This window comes from Amblyomma mixtum, chromosome 6 (assembly GCF_055824585.1).
Source record: "Amblyomma mixtum isolate Tamu chromosome 6, ASM5582458v1, whole genome shotgun sequence".
NCBI lineage: Eukaryota > Metazoa > Arthropoda > Arachnida > Ixodida > Ixodidae > Amblyomma > Amblyomma mixtum.
The window spans coordinates 118,745,909-118,764,315 of NC_143017.1; the positions used below are offsets into that span (position 1 = coordinate 118,745,909).

The 18,407-nt window shown below is 43.7% G+C and overlaps 1 protein-coding gene across 3 annotated transcripts; it reads right to left on the reverse strand.

The window, feature by feature from the left end:
• Positions 1 to 1,219: 1,219 nt before the first annotated feature.
• On the reverse strand, positions 1,220 to 15,607 carry LOC149340190 (cytochrome P450 3A41-like). 3 transcript variants are annotated; one of them, XM_089548958.1, is made up of 14 exons: positions 15,272 to 15,607; positions 13,227 to 13,326; positions 11,825 to 11,877; positions 11,548 to 11,644; positions 10,786 to 10,902; positions 10,621 to 10,709; positions 10,388 to 10,533; positions 10,186 to 10,313; positions 9,189 to 9,330; positions 7,740 to 7,900; positions 5,681 to 5,772; positions 4,133 to 4,276; positions 3,418 to 3,580; positions 1,220 to 2,346 (listed from the first exon to the last, which is right to left on the reverse strand). In XM_089548958.1, exons 1-14 carry the CDS (start codon positions 15,352 to 15,354, stop codon positions 2,266 to 2,268), a joined length of 1,596 nt encoding a protein of 531 aa, XP_089405084.1. In that variant the 5' UTR covers positions 15,355 to 15,607; the 3' UTR covers positions 1,220 to 2,265. The 3 variants fall into 3 exon arrangements, with proteins under 3 accessions (XP_089405084.1, XP_089405086.1, XP_089405087.1); XM_089548960.1 differs by lacking the exon at positions 15,272 to 15,607 and adding an exon at positions 14,849 to 14,865; XM_089548961.1 differs by lacking the exon at positions 11,825 to 11,877 and having other exon boundaries at positions 15,272 to 15,605.
• Between the last annotated feature and the right edge of the window lie 2,800 nt (positions 15,608 to 18,407).

The window sequence follows — 18,407 nt, forward strand, 5'->3', positions numbered from 1 at the left end:
CGATTGAATTCTCGGCTTCTCCTCACAGCACAGGAGGAGTGCGGAGAAGCTCTGTGTGGCGTCATCATGCATGGACGGCAAGATTTCAAATTTCCGCTGCCTCAGCCACATAGCCGTACGTCGTTAGATGCTGTCAAACAACGCTCGGCGGGCTTGGCCTGCAATGGCTTTGGTTTTTTTTTTTCCTTAAAAACACGCGTTTATGCATTGAAAATATACCGGTACTGTAGACGACGTCATCAAGCGCACCCCACTTGATGCTGTGCGCTGCAGAGAACCTTGAATGTCGTCGCGATTATAATTGGTGATTACGTCACCATTTAAAATGCTATCCCAACTGAACAGGACTTCCCTTGCTTTAGCTGCAGCTTTCACACCCCTTTAAGCTCGTCAAATTATATAACTTCTGCAGTTGCCGTTTAACACACGCTGCCTCCCACGCAGTAGCAGCCATTGTCAATGCCGTGCCGACGCTGCTTGTTCTGTACTGCCACTACCGCGCCTGTTCATTCTTCTTTCCTTCTCCAACTCCTCAGAACTCTTTCAGTGCTTTCTCTTAGTCAAGGGCGCGTGCTTCCGTCCTTCCACACTTACTGCCACCCGCTCCTCACAATGCGCGCTGTTTGCTTTGCGTCGAGTTTTTTTAATGAAAAACTGGCCTCTCCTAGTGGCAGGCAAGAGCCGGGGGAAAAAAAATCCACATTATATTCGCACCTTGGTTCCACGCATAACATAAGTGAGGTGAGGAAAATGTTCTTCGTACAAACATGCCAAGCATCTGAACTCTATTGAAAGTAAAAATCTGATATATAATGAATGAAGTTCTGCAGACGCCTCAACAAACTTGTTTTCCTATCTGCTCAAAAAAGCTTGTGCATCAAGCGTGATGACTAGTGCGACAGTATCTATGGGATACTGGCCCCTTTTGGAAATAGTATTACTAGCAGCGGCAAGAAAACGTTTTTCGTTTGGAGTGATGCTATTGCTCAGCATCTTTTCTCTATGGGATTCCTCTTGTCGCGGTACTGAGCTGCTCCAGAACGAAAGTTAGCTACAATCAGGTTCCCAACTTTCGTAGGGCTGAGTCCCACTTGCAGACAGTCGGTACAGCAGGTGCAGCATTGTGTCCTGGGGTACCATCCGAGAGATTATTCAGTTGCTGTGGGGGTATTATGTCAAACAAGTGTCATTATTCAAATGAAATAATGTCTAACAAGCATTACTACACGTTTGGTTGCAACAACCATCTTTTATTTAAATTGATGTACATTTGGAGTAGGTATCTCAGCAATGTCTAAAACAAAAAGCATGCAATGATGCCAGCCCACCGCCTTGAAATATCAGATTCTTTGTTCTGAATTCACAGAATAAAAATTTTTCGCTGCAGAAAGTAAGGGACCTTAAGCATGATGTGCGTACAAGTGCTACAAAAAACTTCATGATCAGTGAAGAAGAAGATGGCATCGCGAAGATCATTCAAAAATAAAATAGCATGAGGCAATGGAGATGATTTGAAAGTAGATGTTTCACCAAAAGTATACTTGAGAGCAGATTGGCTATGGGGCCGTTTAAACATGCACTGCGGGCGCTTCAAGGGGAAGGCAAGCAGTTTTGCACTTTAAGGTGGGAAGGAGAAAATGTTGAAAAAAGAAGGGAGGTAGTCAGCTTTGGTATACAGCAGGCAAGCTCTACAAAGAAGGTTTCAGATGTCGTCAATCATCAATATGCAAATCTACCACTGTGCATTGCCTGATCTCAATCATCATCATCATCAGCCTGACTATGCCCACCGCAGGGCAAAGGCTTCTCCCATGTCTCTCTAATTAACCCTGTCCTTTGTCAGTTGCCGCCACTGTATCCCCGCAAACTTCTTAATCTCATCCGCCCACCTAACTTTCTGCCGTCCCCTGCTACGTTTGCTTTCTCTTGGAATCCACTCCGTTACCCTTAAGGACCAGCGGTTATCCTGCCTTCGCATTACATGCCCTGCCCAAGCCCATTTCTTCCTCTTGATTTCAACTAGGATGTCATTAACCCGCGTTTGTTCCCTCAGCCACTCCACCCGCTTCCGATCTCTTAGCGTTACACCTAGTATCATTTTTCTTTCCATGACTCGCTGCGCTGTTCTTAACTTAAGCTGAATCCTCTTTGTTCGCCTCCCCATTTCCGCCCCATAGGTGAGTACCGGTAAGATATAGCTCAATCATACTCAATCATACAATTCCAAATTTAAATCGTATAGGCTGCTTGCGTCTATCACCAAGTTTACAACCTCCTTTTTCGCACGCCGATGATTATATCCTCGGTATTTAGCAGCCCAAGGCTTCTAACGATCTTCAGGGGCACCTGTAAATGCATATAGGAAAAGATGCAGTTGCATAAAATAAAAGAATGAAGTGGTTTCAAGAAAGATGTGCACTTTCAACAATTCAAAAAACTAAAAAACAATAAAAAAAACAACAAATTAAGAGCGAGCCAATATGCCAATTCTCCAGAACCAGATTGCAAAGCTAAAGACTGCACACAAATTCGTGCACAGGCACTTAGTGCATAGGCATAAGGAATGATGTGTCAGTCAGATATTCATACAGCTCTAAACTGACAAGACCAGCTTCTAGTGCAATTCCTTACAAAGCACAGGCTCTCGCTGGTGACTCACAACAATCGATGCCTTATCTACTTGTGCAAACTCTCACAATTTTTGTTGCTGCCTATCTGATGCCTCTCACTATCACAATTCACAAAGGAAACCAAAAAACAGAAGTATATAATGTATAAAGTATAACGCAGACATGGCACTAGACATAATTATGTGAAAAAAAAAAAGAACAGTGTACACTGAACAACATGCAGTTCCTTTGCCATACAAATGCAAATGGGTTAACGTGTTCCTCAAAGGGGCCTTGCAACACACTTCCTCAATTCTGCATTCTCTTTCTCAACTGCGTGCAACGCTCTGTCAGTCGTAAGCAACACGAAAATCTTTTCCAGCCCAACTGGTTTATGGAACAATTTCCAGTGGTTTCCAGTTGGAACCATCAGGGTTCCAGTTGGTTCCAACTGGAACCAGCTGGAAATTGTTCCATAAACAACTTGGGCTGGGAATGATTTTCACCAGGGATATTCCTTCACCCCTAGAATGGTTGAGAACTTATTTCTTTTTTGCAACCTTTCTAGGTACCAGCATCATCATCATTAGCCTGACTACGCTCTATGTGACAGGACAAAGGCCTCTCCCTTGTCTGCACAGTACAAAGAAGTTTCATGCTGAAACTGTCCTTATATGTAGATTGCTAAGGCAGCAGTGTACAGACCGCAGATGCAACTGACGCAGGCCTTCAATTCCATCTGCATTAATGACTCAAACTAGGCCATTTTGCACAGAAAAACACAGCTGCAGTAGTACGTGTTGCTGACCTGTGTGTTTGGTGTCCGAAGCAGCTCAACACTGCGAATGACATGGAACATGCCGAGCTTCACAACCTGCAGGGCAAATCTCATTCCGATGCAGTTCCTTGGCCCAGCCCCAAATGGCAGGTAAGAATACGGTCGAATCAAGCCAACATTCTCTTCACTGAACCTGTAATTTGATCAGAATTTACAGCAAGGCTAGTTGTTAAGAGAAAAAAACACTAACACGCTGAACAAAAGTAAAAGCAGGTAAGTTCACGGTTATCTTGACACTAGCCAGCATGACTCGAACAGAGAGAATTATTTCATCCAGTCCATGTTTTATGTAAATAAAGAGCTACCATCTTATGCTAGCAATAGTTCTCATATAAAAAACCAAAACTCAATGCGTGATGTTATGTATTGTGTTGAAGAAATGATAATAATAAAGAAATGAATTGAATTGCAAAAAAAAAAGCTTTTATTGCTTTTATTTCTGTTTTTATTCCTTCCTGACTCGTTAAAATTGTACGAATAGCTCCAGCGAATCAGTGCAATATACGGCCATTTAAGTGAATTGTGCCCCCCCCCCCCCCCCTTTTTTTTTCATGTTTTCAGCCATATGCCAGCTGTCTTAAAATCAAGCACAGCTATGATGACAGTTCTAAAAAATGAGTTGAGATATTGCTATCTCCAGTACTGAGAGCATGACAGCTGTACTATGTGCATTTCAGTAACTTACCTTTCAGGGTCAAACTTCTCGGGGTCCTCAAAGTATTCAGGATCATGATGCATTGCATAAACTGGAACCCGCACAACACAGTTTTTCGGGACCTTGAACCCAGTGTCACCAAGCGTGAAGTCTTCACAGGCTGTCCTATCAACACTTTTTGAAAAATAGTAATAGACAAAAAAATCACAAACACTTTCACTGTACCACGAATTCTAAAACCTTAGTCACTTTATTCCCTTGATAAGAAAAAAAAACTGAATAAAACAAAACTTGCGACCGCGCTGCCCTGATGAGTTCAATGTGAAAGCACTTGAGATCCCTTCCACACAAGTACTGCTTCACTTTATTTTAGTTTACATTGAACGAATGCTCCTAAGCGGTGTACCTGCGTGCCTGACTCATGAGTAAAAGGGCAGCGGTTGAATTCCTGCTCGACCACTGTTTGCTTTTTGGCAAAATTAATTTAAAAAGTGTCACATTCATAGATCACAGGGAGCCCTCATGCTACTACTGGTGCAGCCCAGAGGCAAAGGTGCAGCGATTAAATGATGTGCCACCACCCCAGCAGGTTTCCAGGGCAAGTACTAGCACTGCTTTCACAGTAAACGTTTACAAAGCTGGGCTCCATAATGAATTTTGGGCTAGTGGTATTTGTTTTCCAGCCAGAATTTTTTGACAGCTACTGAAATAACCATTGGTGTGTTACTGTCACAAAGGATATTTATGAAGTGGCAACCTCATCATGCACGTGCACAAGTCATCCTTAAGTGACTAGGGAACGTCACAATGAAGCTCTTAATTTGCTGTTTAGCACTGCAGTAAAGGAACTACTGGCAAACTATTTCTTGAGGGTTAAAGCCAACAATAAGCTATGATTTTTTTCTCAATATATTCAAGCAAGCTTCCATGAAATGAAGTGCTAAGACTGAAGCAGACTACACTATGCTACAAAGACAAAGGGAGAATCACTGTGAGTGGTCAATCTATTCATGAAATCTGGCTCACTTGTCAAATGCGCTGCTACACATTTTCACAAAGAACTTTGGCTGTGTACCATTGCTCCGATCTAGCTCGCATTTTTACCCACTGCTCCGATCTAGCTCGCATTTTCACCGCCCACAGGTATCTTAACATGATGCAACCGTAACGCATGCCTTAACCCAAAAAGACCCAAAACACAATTGGAAGGTGACCTAAAATGTGTCTCAAACATCAGCAGAGCCGTTCTTGCCCCATCTCCTACTGAACAAAAGCTCCAAGGAAGGTAGCACTTCTATCCTGATTTATCTCCGGATGCACTTTGAAAAACCTGCGCCTTAAAAAAATATAAGCCCAAACAACCCACCTGAATAAAAATGTTAAAAGGTTGGTCACGAGACCTTCTCCATAAGCACAGACGACTTACACAAGGTAGATTGTTCTCACTACTTTGTGCATGGTGCACTTTATGCAAACTGAATGCCCACTTAGATGCCACAAAAATGTGTCCACAATGCACGCGTTCACTAATACTTGTGCACTGGTGCATAAAAACTGCGTAAAACATAATGCACTTACAATATAGCTGGTGGGTAGAGCCTCAAACTCTCCGATATGACACAGTGAAGGTATTTCAACTTGGAAATATCATCAAGGCTGGGCTCTTCTCCCTTGAAGAAAGAAAACAATGAGAGTGAACTGATTAAACATCTTCACATCTTGATATAGCTTGTAGGCACACGGCCTTTCTTCTGTTTCAAGTGAGACCCTGAAAAATACAGAGCTGAACACTTTGTTTGACACAGTGCATTTGGGGATACGTCCTTCTCTACACTTGCCCCCTGCCAATCGTCCCCCTCCACCTTTCCACTTATAGGGGAAGGAGAGAGACACACAGAACTAAGGATGACTCAGCAAAAATAAAAATGACCAAAAAGAAAATGGCTGGGACAACAGCAGGCTTATGTGCAAAATAGACGCCCTCCCGAAGAATTATCGCTGCAAAAATGAGGCTTGCAGGAGCTATTTCTTCTCCACACAGACTGGGAAGAGCGACACGGGCCTCACAAGCCCCATCAACGACTGTGTATGAAACAGTCACCTGGAGGTGCACTGGCACATAGCTTAACCCTTTGAAGGTTTTTGCCGTATCTGTACGGCGGCGGTTTTCTGTCCCGCAAGGTCTTTGCCGTACGGGTACGGTTTCGATCTTCCGTTTGAAATTTTGCGCCAAAAGAACAATGCGTGCTCACTGGGGGGTGCTGCCACCTCTTAGGACTTACAAGAAGTGTTTGAATTTTGTGCTGCCTTCTTACGGAGATAAGCAGAACTTATGTCTAGCTTTAGCACGGCGGCACAGACTGCGGCAACACCCCTTTTGTAGCTTTGGTTTCGCCGTGTGATCGCAACGGAGTCGCGCGAAATTTGAGTTTTCTTTTTGTCAGCACTATCTTGCAGGGGCTGCCGAAGTTGATTTCTATCTTTATTGGCGCTGCTCTTAGCTTGCTTATCACCGTTTCTCGCGAGGTATTCTCGCCCTCTGTGGCAACGCGCCTACGCGGTTTCGATTCCGCCGCGGGATCGCAACGGAGTCGCGCGAAACGTGTTTTCTCTTTGTGGGCACTGTTTTGCAGAGGCGGCGAAAGCTGATTTCTATCTTTATTGGTGCTGCTCTTAGCTTGCTTATCGCCGTTGCTATTCTATTCTATTGAACATTTTCCAGTTGTGAGTGATGCTGTCACCAAAGTACTGTTCCTAATTTTTTTTTACTATTTATTCTCGATTATATACATTTTGTAGATTCAAGATCCGCAATAAAGTAATTTGACCACCTGGGAAAGTTTTCTTCAAAATAATTCGACCCTCAAAGGGTTAACTGCTGCACCACTGCACTGGTAGTGGAGTGAGGATTCACCGCAATCTATCAGTACGACACTGTTTTGCATAGTTACCGCATCCGGAGTTAACAAACAACCGCTGACAACAAAATAAGGAGAGTAAAAAGGAACCACAAGAGGAAAGGATTAATTTCTCAGACAACAGCAGCAGGTTTGCGTGTATTATAGGCAGCCTCACGAAGAACTCTCTGTGCACAAATGAGGCTAGCGGGAGCTAATCAGGATCTGGAATAGATTAGCAAGTGAAAGTGAAAGTGCATCTTCTCCGGATCCATTCGGCACTCAACAATTTCACCACTGTGTCTGGCAGCGCGCGTCATTGGTTGGTTGCCAATGACTTGGGAAGAGCAAACTGCATCTCACAAGCCCTACCATTGCAGGGCAGTGGCACGTCATTTAACCGCTGCACCACTGCACTAGAAGTGGCATATGTACTTGCCGCCATCCATGAATGTAAAGTAGAGAATGACCGATTCCGCATATATGAGCGTCATAACCCATTACCACTATCACGTCATGTCCTTAAGGCGAAGCTTAAGTGTCACCTCTAGTTTTAGTGTGCTAGTGCTAAGGCCCTAACTTACTGATTTTGCCAATCTTTGTCTGAAGCCTGCTTTACTTTGAAAACCGGGCCTCGAACGGAAACCGCAGAGAAAATCAAAGTGCTAGCGCACCTAACTCACACATGTCCTAACCATGCCAAATCGTCCATCATTCTTTTTCTCTTGACAAAGACTCACATGTTTTTTAACCCAGTCGTCCACTTCCTCCCTGAGTCTTTGCTGAATGTCTGGGTGCACAGCCAACAGGTAGGCAGTGAGCGCAATCACAGAGGAAGTTGTGTCTTGGCCGGCAATGAAGAACACGACGCATTGGGACAGGGCTTCATCTTCTGTGAGTGCTGTGTGATAAGAGCAATCAGAAAGAGTGAATACACACAAGCACAAACTGCTGCAGGCACCAACTGCCCAGAAATTTTTACTCCAACTGGCAGGGCAAAAACGAGCAGGGTTGTTTAAAGCAATTTACCTAACTTTTAGCGAGTGCTGTTGAAAGTTTTCAGAAGTGTACGTTGAAAGAATTTGGAAGTGAACCCTATATGAGGTACGCAGTACGCTTTATTTGCTGCCGATATCGAAGGACAGACTCAGTTGCGGATATGCTCTCTTTCTGTAACCTGGATTTATTAGAAACACGACGACAAAAAAATCGGCTGAAGTTATTGTTCCAGATGCTCCAAGGACAGATAAATATTCAGAAGGAAACATACATACAAGCACCAGGCAAACGCAGTTCTAGAACAAATCATGGTCGGATAATTCAGCCTTACAACGCCCGTAGTGAAACTTTCAAACATTCCTTCTTCCCTCATGCAGTTGAAATGTGGAATGATTTGCCAATGAGTGTTGTGGAACAGAGTGATGTGCATGCATTCGAACGATCTCTGGATAACCACCTGCTTGAAAGTGCCATTTGATGCTTGACTGAATGATGTACCGTGTCATGCTGATGTATTCAATGCTTGTGAATAGTGCTGTTTTTCTATGAAATTTTTATACCCTCTCTGTAAGGACCCTCACACGAGGGTTGACAGTATTGTTAAATAAATAAATAAATAAATAAACTACTATATAGAGAAAAATTACAGGGGTGACATTAAGATGCAGGAAGAGGGCATTAAGGGTTAGGGAACAAATACAGGTTAATGATATCTTAGCTAAAGTCAAGAAGAAAGGTCCGACAAGGACAGGCCGTATAATACAGTGAACAGATGACCAAGAGTCTACTTGGGTGACGGAGTGGATACCAAGGGAAGGTGAACGTAGCAAGGGATGGTAGAGTCTGGCGGGGAGGGCAAGAAATCTGAAGGGATACGGTGGCTACAGCTGGCATGGGACAGGGCTGATTGGAGGTCCATGGGAGAGGCCTTCGTCCTGAAGGGGATGCAACTGAGCTGACAATGATAATAATGAAAAAACAAAAGGACTTCTGACTTAAAGACCGCACTAATGTCACAAATCCTCTTGCTGTGCCAATAATGCCCGCACGAGTGCAAATAGCACAGCTGCATTTATGTTGACCAAGGAGGTGCAGCATCACTGCACTCACATAACCGAACTTAATGTAAAAGACGAAACCAAGCATTGAAAAGCAATTTTGCAATCTTCCTGGTTAGACAGATTGCTCACCTTTGGAATCAGCAGTTTGTTCAGTTGCTTGTTTTGTGCCCAAATTAAACAGCTTGTCTTCAGCATCTTCTGGTCCCTCAGGACCAGCCTGGAGTCTGCCATCTTGAGCATCAACCATCAGCTGCAAGAAATCTTGATGCTTCTGCAGTGAACAAAGGTAACATATTGCTCTGTTAAAAGGACTTGTAAAAGTGCACTAAAGATTTCTTTTTCAAAATTCAGGTTCTTAGAGTTGAGCAACAGAAACTGGAAGCCTAGCGCTAGGAACATTCGATTTCATTTGTGCCCAAAAATCCACATGCTGTTAACAAGTGAGAATAATTTACTGCCCAAATAAAATATTTTAAATTTTTTTCTCACAAACCACCAACAACCACACTGTTTCAAAAGCAACCACAGCCCCCAACTATATCCAACAAAATGTATTTTCATGCAGCATAGCTATACCTGGCTTAAAGGCATGGTAAAATGAAAGGTTCCATTTGAGTACTTTTACTTAGCACCATTACTTCAATGTGTCGGAGTTTTTTCATTCAAACCCCATTGAAATGCAGTTACTGCAACATAAGTCCGATCCTGTAAATTATGCTCTGCAAAAGAACACAACAGTCACTATCTATAGGTATACATCACTGCTAGCTTTACTACCAGAAATTAGACGTTCATTACAAAATTAAGGCAATTCAGACTAAAAAACTTATGTGGGAGCTCAATGGTTAGGACAATAGTTAGGCTCGTTGACACAAGCGGACACAGCAGTAAGTGAAGTATACAAGCATTATCACTGCATATGCAAAGTTTTACATCATTAAGTCGCAGTATCGTTGAATTATATGCCTGCAAATTCCAAAAATATTCTTCAATCCACAGCAGTCAAGGATTAACTAGATGCATCCAAATGTAAAACACACAGCAGTGAAATGACAAAGTGAAGATAACCATCGAATGATTTCACACAGTACATACTGATAAATGTATGGCGTTAACCAACACTCACCGTGGAAGACCGCTTCCTTTTTTCAATTATATCTAAACAAACATTTTTAAAAAATGCAAAGGCATCTGAGCCGAAGGCACGCAGTCTCAGCAGCTTTGCCAAAAACGGAAACAGTCCAATGATGAAAACTGGAAGACAACACAATACAGTTTATATTTGTTTTGTGTCCACTGACCCGGGCATTAGTGATAAGTGAACTCACAAGTGAAGAGAACAGGTAATGTGGGCTTCAAAGTGAATGCTGATCGTGCTTTGGAAACAAACTGGTTTGCCTGGTCTGAGTGGGAGTCCAATTTCGTCCCAAAGACACACCTTGCAATGACATCCAGGGTATAATGCCCAAAGAACCTGTAGAAGCAAGAATATTGCAACGTTTCAATAGAACTATTTACAAAGACAAATACTATCAAATAAGGAAACCATCAAAACACTTACTCTTTGGCATTCACCTCGTTTTCATCTTTAGCAGCCTGAAGCAGGTGTTGTATCGAGACTCCAGCACAGTCTTGAATGAGCTCGTTCATCTGAGGTGAAAGCATAGCCAAGTGAAAGCTAACTGTGAGCACAATCTAACCTGTGCTGTTTGCAAGGGTTAGCTACCTTACGAAGCTTGCCAGTGGTGAATGCTGGACTGGCGGCAGGACGTATTTTCCTCCAACGATCTGCAGCAACAAGACTCATCATATTGTCCAAAATTGGGTCATTCAGTTTCACAAGCTGTAATAAAAAAGTCATGAAGTCATCGGGAAAGTAAAAAGTGCAAGTTTGGAAAGAAGAACAGACAACCTGAGGTTCCTCAATGAAAGGCAGTACATTTACACTGTTTGACCAAAATTTCTTGTTGGGCTAGTCAGTGCTGAAAACGTGTGTGCATTAATGACATTTCTTGAAATGTCGAACTTCAGGTTCTCTTTGGTTTGTTAATCATTGCTAACAAATGACATGGCTTTTCTTGCACTAGACAATTCAAGGTCACAGTGAAATGCAAGAAATTGAACTCCAATCGTATAGCATGTCTCTAAAATAGGAAAGAGAAGCTAATAATATAAGCTAATAAATAAAGCTATTAAAAACCCCTTCCAGTGCATTTCCCAAAATAAAGAAACAAACTTGGCTTTTACACCATATTAGAAATAATAAACTGAAGGTAATGAAAAAAAAATATTTTAACAGAATTTTTCGGAATTTCACCTGGCAAAGAAACTTCTTCCAAAAGAAAACGATGCATTCCATCTTTCTTCGTAACGTTTTCTATGTCAGCACACATAGAACATTTTTCTGTTGCCATGCAAACATTCTTGGAGGAATTTTGCGCAGCAGCTGAAAAATGTCTTGCTGCTTACAATCGTATCAAGTACTTACTCTTCTATTGGGAAAGCTTTGGAAATGCTTCACCAGCACAAGTTTCACCAAATCAGGATCAGTAACAATGAGCGTAGGCATCGGTCCTTCAAAGGCACTGCGATAAACCGTAAAAATCGTTGTCACCTTAGAAATATGCACCAGCATGAGTGGCTATATACCACACAGAAGTGTATATTTAGATGTAATTTAGGTGCACACCAGCTATATTTTTTTAGTGTTTCTTATGTTTTCACACATACTGAGATAAGTAAATATGTGTCGTAACCTTACTCACCCAAAAACCTTTCCGTATTTCTTTTGTCTATCCATATCGATTTCGTGAATTGGCTGAAAAATGAAGGAAAACAGACTGCAAGAATGCAATTAACTACCCTTGAGTGCTAGCTCATTTCAAACTGCTGACATGAACTTTTGTGAACATAAAGCGCTACTATTTATCAAAAGTTCGGTGAGTAATGATACTGCCAAGGCATGCACATAGAAAAATCTAAGAGAAAGTGGTAGGATAGCAGCAGTCTTGCACATGTTACAGGAAATAAGCAACCAATTACAATTACAATTAATCCATCTGAAATGTAGCAAACTACAGCTGTCAATTACAGCCCCAGAAAAGTAAGTGGACAATTACAGAAGGGTAATCAACTACTATTGTGTTATTTTCCTTCCAAATTTTATTGCCATAACACAAATTTACTCAGACTTCAATGAACTATAGCAGCTTGCTTGATAATTTGTTGCAGATCTTTTTAACAGAGTTGTTTTTTGAAGTTGTCACTAATTTACCACGTTTCCTTGTGTAGAGATCAGCAGTTACAATGAACACTTTCTCAATGTACGTGCTGGAGGGAAGAGTGGTATTTATAATGTTTGAACACTGTTAGCACCAGCTTGTAGTAGCGCAATGTTTTGATACTAGTGTGCAAGTCCTCTATGAAGCGCCATGCTTCACTGTTGCACCATGCTTTGTGTGGAAGCCTCTGAGCTGGGTGTAGTGGGAGGTAAGTTGCGGCACCATCTGAGAGGATAGGAGGTCCCCACATAGCGGTCACACGACATTTCTTAGGACGAGAACTGCCGTGCAAGACGGCGAGGGTCCAGTTGTGCTCTGGATATGATCACGGCGTGATGCTTCTCAGGAGCCAGTCTGGTGTCGCTCTGGCATGAAAGAAATATCCTCGCTAGCAGCAGTGTTTATCATCAGTTCAGGTTCTCAAAGCTGTACCATTGGTTGCTACTTGTTTTGGAAAAAGTAACTGATTACCAGTAATCAATTACATAAAAAGTAATTGAATTACCCAGAATGCTACCATTTCAAAATGTAATCGATTAATCATAAAGTAACAAAATAATGTAATTGATTATAAGTAATCAGTTACTTTTAATGTATTGTGTAAAGTTCTGGATAGAAGGCAGGTACATACAAGGCACTCCTTTGGTGAAATGGTCAATGTATTTTTCTTTCTCCAGACTTAATTCCACTGTCTTGAAAAATGAATGTCATTAAACAGAAGTGTAAAGTGCATGATGAAAATGGGGAGTTGCACTACCAAAATAGACGCACTTGCTATTTGGTAGCCAAACTATCAATTACTCACAGTAATGATTGCAACCTCTAAACTGCAAACTTTTGAGGAGAAAAGGTGCATTCATAATGAATTAATATGGCGTATGCATACCTTATTAAGAAGTCTTGACATTGGTTTCCAGAAAAGGTCAAACTCCTCATGAGGAACATTTTGCTTTTTCCAGTAATCCTTGTATCTGCGAAGATGCTTACTGAAAAGGAGATGAAATGGTGCATGCTACATTAACGACAACGACATTACCGTGAACGGAGGTATAAAGGGAGCAGTGGCCCCGCCAACAGTCATCAGGGAGGGAGGCGCGAAGTTTGTCACCTCTTGTTCCCTGCTACCCAGGAGACTTCAAGATGAATGTCAGCCCCCTCTAGTGGAAAGACCTGTGAACATCTGTGACAACCACTCTTTCTTTTCACTGACCTATAGGTTTATACCCTCTGCCCGGAACAATTTTGAGCACGACTACAACCATTTATCGCACAACTGTGAAAGTAACTTTGTCAAGATGATTATTGAGCAGTTCATATTTACATCGCTTTTTGATAAGCTGCAAGCTACTCAGTCTTTGATACACCACAGCCAAAAAAAACATCGGTCCTTGAGAAAAATGAAACATTTATTCAAATTAGCGGCTCATATGTAAGCTTCAAGATGACCCAAACACAACATTAAACTAGTTTAGCTGTGGCTAGAGTTCCGTCCAGATGCAACAATTGCTGCTGAAATTCCATCCAGGTGTAACAAAAATCACTCTCAGTTAGGTCCACATGAAACAGTGACTGTCACTTAAATTCCCTAATGACAACAAACCAAACCAAAATAAAACCATGAAGGAACAGATACTTGCACATTTTGTGAAGCTATGGCGAAAATCTCTCCCAGCCCAAATGGTTTATGGAACAATTTCCAGAAGGTTCCAGTTGGAACCAACTGGGTTCCACTTGGTTCCAACTGGAACAAACTGGAAATTGTTCCATAAACCAGTTGAGCTGGGAAATATTTTCACCTGGGTATGCACAAGTATATATTTGGACAGAACTCTAGCAAAATAGTTTCGCCTGGGTGGAGCGCAAGGCATTCTAAAAAAAAAAAAATTAATTAGCCGCACTTGAAGTTGTGTTCAGAAATAACGGCAACTGCCACTAAGAGTTCTGTGACAGCAAACCTAACATAACTAAACCAGACTTAATTACTTTAGGTAAAAAGGGTATCAAACCACGGACCGTACATGCTATGACAAGTAATGGTGCTGTTCAAAATCTGATGCGGCATTTCACACCAGGGGTTCATCCAAAAAGGAACGAGGGATCTGAGTATGGGCCCGCCGCGGTGGCTCAGAGGTAAGGCGCTCGTCTACCGAGCGTTTTGATGTAGGCGAATTAAACGCAAGAGGCGCCCGTGTGCTGTGCGATGTCAGTGCACGTTAAAGATCCCCAGGTGGTCGAAATTATTCCGGAGACCTCCACTATGGCACCTCTTTCTCTCTTTCTTCTTTCACTCCCACCTTCCTCCCTTCCCTAACCGTGCGGATCAGGTGTCCGCCGAGATATGCGAGACAGATACTGCGCCATTTTCTTCCCTCAAAAAAAAAAAAAAATGGCAGAAGCTTAGCTTGTTCAAGCCCGGTAAGTTGCGAAAGCAATAGCCCTGGCTGCGCCTGGTTTGGCTGGTCACGTATAGAGCGGCACAGCTATTTTCAACGAGCAGACGATCCGCACCTTGGAAGCATGCGCGCCAACGGCCTTGCCGCAGATGGCGGTTGCCACTCGACAGATGGCGCACCAGTCAACGTAGCTTCTCGACTCGCTTCTGCGAAAGTTGTGCACGCCGCTGAGAGCAGTTTTCTGTCCGTTACGGAAAATCTAGGCAAGTACCGATGTTGAATCACTTATCAGATAACGTAGACCACATTTTGATACTCTGTGAACGTTATTTCAGCTCGAATGGGGTAGTAGATTTTGCATAGGAATTTTTTTAAACCCGGCCCCCACCAGCCTCGGAACTTTCTGAAGCGATGTCTATCATACGTCCCTGTTTTCAACTTCATACTCAGAAACAAGGGCGCGAAATTAACACTGTTTACGAGAACCAACTAGACTTTACAACATCTGCACAGGCTAATTAGAGAAGTGGGTACTCACATGTAAAGAACCGTGATTAAGAACACAGCACAAAACGCTGCTTCTCGGTATCCGATATGGTCTGTGAGTGTTAAAGTGACCATGTTGTCGTAAATGAAGACGACACTGCCGACAGGACAGACGCCCTAGAGAAGCGGTACGAGCAGCACGGGCTCCTCGTTCGAGGATGTTGCCCAACTCCAGTCAAGGCCAATGATACAACAGCCCACATGGTGGCGAGTATGCATTCAATGTGTTCCTTGTGATACGCCTCCTCTTGACGACAGACCAGAGTCCATGCTGTCCATGCCGTGTCCCATGCGACGAATGTGTTTTTGTCAGGTGATTATTGCCCGTGGCCTCCGCGATCGGCTCCCGCAACAGCGCGCCGAGGAGGCCACGTATTGGCACAGGTTGTTGTTGTCATGGTCAAAAGAGAGCAGCACCAATCGACTGTGAGCTCCGCTTCGACTGCTTAGGCGCGCGGTTCGAATAAGGACAATGTGATAGCCTACTGGCATGTCAGAGTCACTGTGCGGGCGGCGCACTGGCCGCAAGCGACCAGATAAAGTACTAGATAAAGTACCAGACTGGCCGGTGTTTCAACGAAAGAGCTGGCGAGCACAAAAGGACGATAATAAACAGGGCGTGGGGGAACCTCCCAGATCACTGCAGAGAGTGTAAAGGATGTGCACCTGTGCTGGAAAGGACGGAGTTTATCGGAAAAGGCAGAGAGTGCGTTGAAAGAGAGATTGTCGAGGCTTATCACGTAGAGAAAGTTGGGGCCACGTGCATTAGCACTTCGTCGGTAAAGCTCAGCGCCCGGGAACTGGATTTTTTAGACGGACATGTGTAGATTGTCATATTAGATATACATAGCTTGCACGTGACGTCACTTCCGCCTCCATCAAGCGCTTGCGGCCATGCTGCCGAACCATTCGGCCGTCTCCGCCCGTACGCCCTGCGACGCCCGACCACTCCTCGGACGCTTTGGATCATTTTCTCATCTTTCGGGCGCGATGCCTACTCCACAGACGAATGAACCAATCAGCGCAGGCTACTGCTCTGAACTTATTCGATCGGCGCGCGTACGCTACGCACACAAAGTGAAAATTTGCGACGATATAGGTCCGTACACGCTGCGACCGGGAGTCGACGCGACGATGGGCGTTGGTGTGCCCCTGAAGTGACCCAGGGGGATATCGTGTACTCTTTCCAGCTTTGTGAAATTGGAAGAAATGAAAGCCTTCTAATCAATGGAGGCACACAACGATTTCTACAGTAGGTAGGTGAGAAGCCTGTCTGCGATGCGCCTACGAGACGAAAAGCTCGGCCTCCGCGTGCCGCTTTCTCTGCCGTGATTGCTCGCTGCGGTCGTGGCGATCCGAACCGGCTTGCGTAGTGCGGTAGCTAGGATGCAGCGACGCGGGACCCAGTCTGGGTTTGTGTTGTCAGACAAATCGGATATGGGGTCAATCAAAAGAACAACATTCACTTCAGGGTGTAACCATTGCTTCCCACGTTTTTGCAAACATTTAGTTGACAACGCAAGCCTCTTACCTGTCACGAAGTGCGCTCCGCACACAAGTAAATTTGAGTTATCGGGGTCCAAATTGTCGCGCGTAATGCGAGCCAGCCACAGCTCGCGCAGATTCCTAGTGAGTGATCGAGCGCTCGCACTTGCATGCCTGCGATTATCTGACGAATGCAGATGAAGTTCGTGTTAATCGGCTTCTTGTTTCACCTGGACCTGTCGCTACGGTCGGAGAAGCCAAGGGTGGGACACAAAACCATACCGAATCTACGGATGGACGAGAACCAACACGATGCGAGCTAACATAGGCAGCGGTAAGCTAGAGGCGGTCTGGCGGTGGTTCGGCAGCATGGCCGACTAGCAGCCGACGGCCACCGGATGTTACGTCGGTGCAAGCTATGTATTAGGCTTTTCATGTTCTGAAATATGTGACTTGTGCTGGGTGTGATAATGAACTGGCCTTTAGATAAATCGTGACTATGTTGTTTTCCTGTAATGATAATGTACTGGCGTATAAAAGAAGCTGTTTTCCGCAATAAACTGGTAGTTGGCGCTCTTTCTGTCCATTTCTTTCTGTCTTTTCCTGTGGTGTGCCTTTTTGCGCCGTGAAAATATTTTGTAGCATGAACCAACAAGCCCTGCATCAAGTACTTTTGCGTCATCCGAACCGGGACGCTGATCGCAGCGCCAGCGTCGATGAAGCGGTGAAATTTCGCCCGAAGAAAGAAAACATAAATGAACTATCTCGTTGCGATAGCAACCATGCAGTTATCGCACGGTTCGTTTCCGTCGCAAGAGCTGTTCGCATGGCATGAACTTGCGCTGTCACCAGCAGCATCGCCGTGGCACTTTAAGCAAGCTGAGAGCGGTCCACGGTGGTGGTCGGTAAACTGCAGCAATGGGCCGCAAGTGCTTTGTTGAAAACTGCAAGAGTGGCTTTCAGTGCATCAGCATCTTTCAGTGCAATCACGGTGTTTTATTTTCAATGTTTTGCTTAAACTCACTGAAACCACTACTTACTGAGCGACAATGAGCAAACGATTTCGTAAACTGTACAATGTAACTGTTCTGATCCCTTACATTGTTAGCAATCGCTCATGATTACGAAAAAAAGTCTTTCGGAGTTGCCGTCCACAAGCATCGGCCAATAAGGTGTTAGCGATTTCATTGCCTTTGTAAGTATAAGAAAAAATACTTAAATGCAGTGCGACGAGTTAGTGGCATGGGTTGCAAAGGCAAGACAAGCAAAATTCAGTAACGGAAAAGTGACGCGCAATAAAGTGCGGTGCGAATGAAATGTGTAGCAAAAAGTAACTGAAATTCATTCATTGATCTCGTTTCAGTTCAAACTGTGGCACAGTCAAAGTTTGACAGCACCCGCATGAGTGGCACAAGCGAAGACCAGATTAATTTATAATTGGCGTGTTAATACTGTTAAGGTTAATCATTCCATACGCCTTACAGCGCAGTGAGGAGAAGTTTAATGTTGCGCTTGATGTTGCAATTGTAGTGAGGAGCATATCACCCAACAATTTAGTCATGGTTATTTTGCACTAGGCGCTCTGGAAACATAGTTGTTGCGCTTTTAGTGAGCGTAAATTAAATAAAGGGGACTGCTAAAAG